The sequence below is a fragment of the Salvelinus sp. IW2-2015 genome, linkage group LG9 (assembly GCF_002910315.2).
Source record: "Salvelinus sp. IW2-2015 linkage group LG9, ASM291031v2, whole genome shotgun sequence".
NCBI classification, from domain to species: domain Eukaryota; kingdom Metazoa; phylum Chordata; class Actinopteri; order Salmoniformes; family Salmonidae; genus Salvelinus; species Salvelinus sp. IW2-2015.
Genome location: NC_036849.1, coordinates 24018706 through 24027661, shown reverse-complemented (window position 1 = coordinate 24027661; position 8956 = coordinate 24018706). Strand labels below are relative to the sequence as shown.

Here is an 8956-nt window from a genome sequence, read left to right as displayed (position 1 = left end):
CCTCAGACACTCTGACCCTGCCAGCGAAGATTCATGGTACCATTCATCTCTAGCCCTAAGTCCTCCATAAGACCATGGTAACACCTCATAGAGACCAATACTTTATCACCTGTGTGACATAACAGATGCCATAGACCTGACGTCAGGATCAAGGTATGACCATGGCTGGCTAGTTGGTTGTCTTTAGCTAACCAAAGTGTTGGTATGTGTCAATGGTCAGTCATGACTCATTTGGCATGACCAGATTGCCAAAGCACTAAGATGGTTACTTGTAAACATGTCATTAGACAACATACCTTAGATTTGCATCTCCCTTTTCCAACCAATGAAAATCCCCAAAGGAAACTAACTCCCTCTAAGGCTAAGTTTACAATGACACTCCACCACTGTGTTTATGATGAGTACTCACACCTACATATGTGAGCACACAGTTATCATAATAATCACAGATATGTATATATGGGGCTGTTCACCCCGCTATCATCCAGAAGGCGAGGTCAGTACAGGTGCATCAAAGCAGGGACCGAGAGACTGAAAAACAGCTTCTATCTCAAGGCCATCAGACTGTTAAACAGCCACCACTAACATTTAGCGGCCGCTGCCAACATACTGACTCAACTCCAGCCACTTTAATAATGGGAATTGATGGAAATTATGTAAAAATGTACCACTAGCCACTTTAAACAATGCCACTTAATATAATGTTTACATACCCTACATTACTCATCTCATATGTATATGTATATACTGTACTCTATATCATCTACTGCATCTTGCCATCTTTATGTAATACATGTATCACTAGCCACTTTAAACTATGCCACTTTATGTTTATATACCCTACATTACTCATCTCATATGTATATACTGTACTCTATACCATCTACTGCATCTTGGCTATGCCGTTCTGTACCATCACTCATTCATATATCTTTATGTACATATTCTTTATCCCTTTACACTTGTGTGTATAAGGTAGTAGTTGTGGAATTGTTAGGTTAGATTACTTGTTGGTTATAACTGCATTGTCGGAACTAGARGTACAAGCATTTCGCTACACTCGCATTAACATCTGCTAACCATGTGTATGTGACAAATAAAATTTGATTTGATTTGGCAAAACAATGTCCTAGTGTGTGAGATTGTGTCTGTTTCCTGTTTCTTGGGATTACAGCACAACCATTGCAACTGAGAGCAGGACAATAACAAGCCTGCCATATACTGGCAAACAAAAGGTACTTCAGCCTGTCACATACAGAAAGTATTCATACCTCTTGACTTATTCCACATTTTGTTGTGTTACAGCCTGAATTCAAATGGGATTAAATTGCTTTTTTTTAATGACCTATCTACACCTATTACCCCATAAAGACAAAGTGAAAACATATTTTTAGAAATGTTTGCTAATTTATTGAACTTTCAATTAAGAAATATCTAATTTACGTAAATATTCACACCCCTGAGTCAATACATGTTAGAATCACCTTTGGCAGCAATTAAAGCTGTGAGTCCTTCTTGATAAACAAGGAGGTATTGTTTCAGAACACATTTTCCTATAGATGGAAAGTGTATGTTTGACAGACCTTGATATGGTTGCTAGGCTATAACAATAATGATACACTATATATACACAAAAGTATGTGGAATTAGTGAATTTGGCTATTTCAGCCACACCCGTTCCTGACAGGTGTATACCATCGAGCATACGCCATGCAATCTCCATAGACAAACATTGGCAGTAGAATGGTCTTACTAAAGAGCTCAGTGACTTTCAACGTGGCACCGTCATAGGATGCCACCTTTCCAACAAGGCAGTTTGTCAAATTTCTGCCCTGTAGAGCTGCCCTGGTCAACTGTAAGTTCTGTTATTGAGAAGTGGAAACATTTAGGAGCAACAACGACTTAGAAGTGAAGTGGTAGGCCACATAAGCTCACAGAGTGCTAAAGCGCGTAAAATCGTCTGTCCTTGGTTGCAACATTCACTACAGAGTTCCAAACTGCCTCTGGAAGAAAAGTCAGCACAAGAACAGTTCACCGGGAAGTTAATGAAATGGTTTTCCATGGCCGTCCAGCCACACACAAGCGTAAGATCAACATGTGCAATGCCAAGCGTTGGCTGGAGAGGTGTAAYGCTCACCACCATTGGACTCTGGAGCAGTGGAAACACGTTCTCTGGAGTGATGAATCACACTTGACCATCTGGCAGTCCAACGGACGAATTTGGGTTTGGCGGATGCCAGGAGAAAACTACCCCAATGCAAAGTGCCAACTGTAAAGTTTGGTGGAGGAGGAATAATGGTCTGGGGCTGTTTTTCATGGTTCGGGCTTGGTCCCTTAGTTCCAGTGAAGGGAAATCTTAACACTACAGTATGCAATGACATTCTTCATGATTCTGTGCTTCCAACTTTGTTGCAACAGTTTGGCCCTTTCCTGTTTCAGCGTGACAATGCTGCACAAAGCGAGGTACATACAGAAATGGTTTGACGAGATCGGCGTGGAACATCTTAACTGGCCTGCACAGAGCCCTGACCTCAACTCCATCGAACAGCTTTGGGAAGAATTGGAATGGCGAATGCGAGCCAGGCCTAATCACCGAACATCAGTGTCCGATCTCACTAATACTTGTGGCTGAATGGAAGCAAGTCCTCACAGCAATGTTGCAACATCTAGTGGTTTATTAGATGTGGTGGGTGTTATAGCAGCAAAGGGGGACCAACTCCATATTAATGCCAGTGATTTTGGAATGAGATGTTCGACGAGCAGGTGTCCACATAGTTTTGGTCATGCAGTGTAATTGGTGTTGCATAAAAAAACTCCACCATTATTGTGTACACAGCGACCTGGCATGTTTATATTGAGGAATGAGGAATTAGTGTGTGTATTTCCTTTAAATGTGCTTAGAATGTGTGTGTGTGTGTGTTCCCATCCCCTCTGCCTAGTTTATATTCCCATGGGCACAGCGTGCCGTCACAGCTGACTGAGCAACATGTGTATTTAAGAGGGTGTCTTTGATTATTATGTGTTCGCAACTCGCCACAACCCAGGAGGAGCAAGGCGTGTCTGTGAATCCGTCTTTCCTGTGTGCACTAACAACCTCATCCTCTGGTGAGGACACCTGTTTTTAATAGATGCTGTATGATATGGAGCCGTTCTGTGTCACTGCTCTGGGAGTTATAGGGGGTCACACAGCCAACAGGCTAGAGAGATTGATGAGTTGCATGACCTGTAGATTTAAATAGTTTTGTATGGTTACAAATGGACAGAAATTGTATGGACAAAGGTATTGTCAGTTAGTCACTCTCAGAGGAAGTCACTGGGAATGATAATGGCTGAGAATTGTCATATTCTAACAGGAAGGTATTGGTGCGAAGACGTAGAACAGACCCTGGAACAGTCCTGCTGCAGCAGCTGCCCACGCTACGCCCTGTTCTGTCTAGTCTGCGGTCTGTCCGTCCATCTGTCTGTCTGTGAATAGAAACAGCTGAGGAAGTCTAGTTGGCCAGGACACTAATTATCCCCATTCAGCTGGCTGTAGATAAAGCAGGGAAGGTTTATGATGATTGTGTAACAGTCATTCTGACAGAGTGGTATTGTCCAGTACAGTTGAAGCAAGGTATTACCAGAGAGAAAGCCAGAGAGCAGGAACTTGTCACACCCATGCTTTGAGCTACAACACACTAAAGATGTGACGAGAGATATCCCAATGGCAGATACTAGAGACATTACACATGTGAGATTAGACATTCATCACCTGAAACAGAGTTTCACTTCTAAGTCCTTTCATCATCGTGGTAGACTTTACAGTTGACTGACCCTAGCCATAGAAACCATGGTTTCTCTCTTTAACTCGTTACCAGGCTCGAATTGCTGGAGCCTAGAGAGAGAGCCGGCTGGTGGACGACATTACATCTCTCCTAAAGTGGCAAGACTCACACAAACTCACAGAAGAGTCCAGTGCACGCAACGGCCAGATGATTCCAAAAGTGCCATACATCACTGTAAGCTAAAACAGATTGATCCCACAAGTGATGCATTTGCATGGAGTCAAGTTGAGTGCTGCCAGAATAAATGTTAATTCACTATTTTACTGCTTCATCTTAACATGTCTGTCTTAATCTTCCAAAGAGTCAGAGACATGTGGAGGATAAGAACCTAATCCTCTTTATTTCTTCTGTTGCCAAATATCCAGAATCTAGGCTACATCGTGAGTCATTTAGTCTGCCAAGTAACTCATAATAGTGGATGGAAAACTATGTCCTGCAAACTATATCTTCATTATTCACCTCAATTTATTTGACTTTGTTTACATTTTTGTATCAAAGTGTACAAATTAATGAGGTTACTAAAAAACACAGATTTATGATAAATATAAAAAGTATATTCCACATTAAATCCAGCGCATCAAATAGCTAATAAAACAGTCTGATTTGACCAATTTACTGATTCGGGCTAAGTAAATCAAATCTATTCATAGAATAATAATTAGGTATTTCTACAGGTAGTTTTTGCCTTCTGACAACGGCTTTTAAAATAAGCGGTTTATATTATTATAATCTCAGTTAACATAGAACTAAAGTCTTGTGTAATTGGGCAGCTGCTGGATGAAGTTCTGGGTCCAAAAGTGATGAAGAAATGCTAGAACCAGGAGCTCCACCCTCTCTCTTTACAAGTTACGAGCCGAATGTCCACTCCCATTCACAATTCCAAAGACGCTAACACCTGCCAAATCGTGATTTGTCCAAATAACTAGTGACGAAAAAAACTCAGCGAGCAGCAGTAGTTCTGATGTTATCTCACGCATCCCATAGATTCTATGGTGCCAGTTATGTTTACGTAGATCTGTCCACGAGACATTGATATTGTTATAACAGTAAAGCTTTAATTGCAACCAGTACACATCCCAACCAGTAGATGGCAGTGTTCTTTGTGTGGGTGGTGGAGGAGCTCGAGATAATTATTTCTTGCCTGCAGAGACCGCAGTCTCTCCCACAGAAGGCACAGGAGCCCATGTCCTGCATCACGTCGGAGTTGTAGGACCTCACTGCTTTACGCCCTTTAAGATATAGCAGAGGGAAATATTGTATTGATAAATATTGCATTGATAACAAGAGAGACAGTCTACGCATGAGTGATTGTCTGCTGTGATAGTGAAAGGTACTTACTTGGTTCATAGTAGTCGTACACCTGAACCACAGCATCTTGCACATGTGACACTTTGAAGTTTCTTATCATTGGGATTCTGATGCACACCTGTGTTGTGGTCAACTGCAAATAAAAGTCATGAATTAGCTACACAATCAATAGATGAATAGCTACACACAATCTACACAATCAATAGGTGACACAAATGAAACTTCCAACATACAGCAAATACAATGTGTGTTTTCCCAATTCCACCTCTGAAACAGCAATGCTATTCTATTTAAACATGAGACGTACAATAGGTAAAGTCAACTTACTGAATCTAAATAGAGGCTAACTTTCCCAGGAGAAGCCTCAACTTTTCTGACCAGGTCGCCCGTGGCAACAGCCTGTGGCGCAAGGGTGAAGCCACTCAGCACACCCACATCTACCAGCACCATACCTGTCTGAGCTATCTTCTGGCTCTCCAGCAGCCTAACACAGAACAAATACATGATTAAATTAGCATATTTCTGTCTGCTCACAGACATTTATAAACACATAAAACTGTCTAGATAAATTTAAAATAGTGGCTCAAAATACGAACACGTCTTGATGCCTGCAACAGACAAAGAATGGTTGAAAACATCTCCATAGAGATGGACACTTACCTGGTGCATATGGATAACATGATGTGGTCCAGGTCATCCTCATCATCTAACACTTCAACGTCCAGAGAGAAACCTTCATGGTCTGTGTCATCTTGGCTCCTCTCAGACAGCACTCTGTCCTCTATGTTGTAGAACACATTCATCTGAATGACAGGAGGGGTGATAAAAGTCGGTGTATATCTGAGTTACATTGTAATTACTATAGTTATATATTTTAAGCATAATACTGTTTAACTTGTTATGAGCAACTACAGTACCACAATAAAAAAAGAGCTTGTCAGAGACAGAACAAGGAAATACATTTAGAGGGGGTCTGTAACAAGATGTTTTGAGGGGGTCTGTAACAAGATGTTGAGAGGGGGGGTATGTAACATGATGTTTAGGGGTGTCTAACAAGATGTTTAGGGGGTCTGTAACAAGATGTTTAGAGGGGGTCTGTAACAAGATGTTTAGAGGGGGTCTATAACAAGATGTTTAGGTGGGGTCTATAACAAGATGTTTAGGGGGGTCTATAACAAGATGTTTAGGGGAAACTATAACAAGATGTTTAGAGGGGGTCTATAACAAGATGTTTAGGGGAAACTATAACAAGATGTTTAGAGGGGGTCTATAACAAGATGTTTGGAAGGGGTCTGTAACAAGATGTTTAGAGGCGGTCTATAACAAGATGTTTAGAGGGGGTCTATAAGATGTTTGGAGGGGGTCTGTAACAAGATGTTTAGGGAGGTCTATAACAAGATGTTTAGGGGGGGTCTATAACAAGATGTTTGGAGGGGGTCAATAACAAGATGTTTAGGGGCGTCTATAACAAGATGTTTATAAAGGGTCTATAACAAGATGTTTAGGGGGAACTATACCAAGATGTTTAGGGGGAACTATAACAAGATGTTTGGAGGGGGTCTATAACAAGATGTTTAGGGGTCTATAACAAGATGTTTAGGGGAGTCTAACAAGATGTTTATAAAGGGTCTGTAACAAGATGTTTGTAGGGGGTCTGTAACAAGATGTTTGGAGGGGTCTATAACAAGATGTTTAGGGGGGGGGGTCTATAACAAGATGTTTAGGGAGAACTATAACAAGATGTTTAGGGGGTCTATAACAGGATGTTTAGAGGGGGTCTATAACAAGATGTTTAGGGGGAACTATAACAAGATGTTTGGTGGGGGTCTATAACAAGATGTTTGGAGGGGGTCTGTAACAAGATGTTTAGGGGTCTATAACAAGATGGTTAGGGGGTCTATAACAAGATGTTTAGGGGGTCTATAACAAGATGTTTAGGGGGTCTATAACAAGATGTTTGGAGGGGGTCTATAATAAGATGTTTAGGGGGTCTATAACAAGATGTTTGGAGGGGGTCTATAATAAGATGTTTGGAGCCTAAAACATCTTGTTATAGACGCCCTAAAACATCTTGTTATAGACGCCCCAAACATCTTGTCTATAGACGCCCCATAACATCTTGTTATAGACGCCCGAACATCTTAGACGCCAAAACATCTGTGTTATAGACCCCCCCCCAACATCTTGTTATAGACCCCCCCTAAACATCTTGTTATAGCACCGCCCTGTCCAAACATCTTGTTATAGACCTCCTCCCAACCATCTTGTTACAGACCCACTCTAAACATCTTGTTTACGACCCCCTCCAAACATCTTTTGTTATACGACCCCCTCTAAACACATCTTGTTAAGACCCCCTCCAAACATCTTGTTATAGACCCGCCTAAACAATCTTATTATAGACCCCCTCCAAACATCTTGTGATAGACCCCTAAACATCTTATTATAGACCCCTCTAAACATCTTGTTATAGACCCCCCCTAAACATCTTGTTATAGACGCCCCTAAACATCTTGTTATAGACATTTACATTTACATTTAAGTCATTTAGCAGACGCTCTTATCCAGAGCGACTTAAAAATTGGAAAGTTCATACATATTCATCCTGGTCCCCCGTGGGGAATGAACCCACAACCCTGGCGTTACAAGCGCCATGCTCTACCAACTGGCCACACGGGACCCGTAGACGCCCCTAACATGCTTGTTATAGACGCCCCTAAAACATCTTAGTTATAGACGCCCTAACATCTTGTTATAGACGCCCCCTAAACATCTTGTTATAGACGCCCCAAACATCTTGTTATAGACCCCCCCAAACATCTTGTATATAGACCCCGCTCCAAACATCATGTTTATAGACCCCCTAAATCTTGTTATAGACCCCCCTAAACATCTTGTTACAGACCCCCTCCAAACATCTTGTTATAGACCCCCTAACATCTTGTTACAGACCCCCTCCAAACAATCTTGTTATAGACCCCCCTAAACATCTGTTATAGACCCCCCAAACATTCTTGTTAGCAGACCCCCTCCAAACATCTTGTTATAGACCCCACCCGAAACATCTTGTTAAGACCCCCTCCAAACATCTTGTTATAGACCCCCTCTAAACATCTTGTTAAACGACCCCTCCAAACATCTTATATAGACCCCTCCAAATTATCTTCTATTTATAGACCCCTCAAACATCTTATATAGACACCCTCCAAACATCTATTAATAGACCCCCTCCAAACATCTTGTTTTACGGACCCCCTCCAAACATCTTGTTACCGGACCCCTCCAAACATCTTGTTACGGACGCCTCACATCTTGTACGGACCCCATCCAAACATCTTAGTTTACAGACCTCCTCCAAACATCTTGTTTACAGACCCTCCTCCCAAAACATCTTGTTATAGACCCGCCCCCTAAACATCTTTGTTACAGATCCCCTCCAAACATCTTATTATAGACCCCCTCACAAACATCTTGTTATAGACCACCCTAAACATTCTTAATTATAAGACCCCCTCCAAAACATCTTGTTTATGACCCCCCTAAACATCGTTGTTATAGACCCCCTAAACATCTTGGTTATAGACCCCCTAAAAACTCATCTTGTTATAGACCCTAAAACATCTTGTTACAGACCCCCTCCAAACATCGTTTATAGACCCCCACAAACATCACTTGTTATAGTTCCCCCTAAACATCTGTTATAGACGCCCCTCAACAATCCTGTTATAACCACCCTCACTCTTGTTATAGTTCTCCCTAAACATCTTGTTATAGAGACCCCCCCCTAAACATCTTGTTATAGACCGCTCCAAAATCTTGTTAAG

General features: G+C 41.6%; 1 protein-coding gene across 1 annotated transcript in view; it reads right to left on the bottom strand.

Annotated features, from left to right (window-relative positions):
• Window positions 1-4204: 4204 nt before the first annotated feature.
• Window positions 4205-8956, bottom strand: part of LOC111968850 (CD109 antigen-like) — a 23366-nt gene continuing 18614 nt past the window's right edge. The window contains exons 23-26 of the mRNA XM_023994758.2: window positions 5793-5935; window positions 5460-5616; window positions 5163-5265; window positions 4205-5053 (exon numbers count right to left, since the gene is read on the bottom strand). Coding sequence (XP_023850526.2) covers window positions 4863-5053; window positions 5163-5265; window positions 5460-5616; window positions 5793-5935 — 594 coding nt within the window. The 3' untranslated portion in view covers window positions 4205-4862. The remainder of the gene's footprint in view (window positions 5054-5162; window positions 5266-5459; window positions 5617-5792; window positions 5936-8956) is intronic.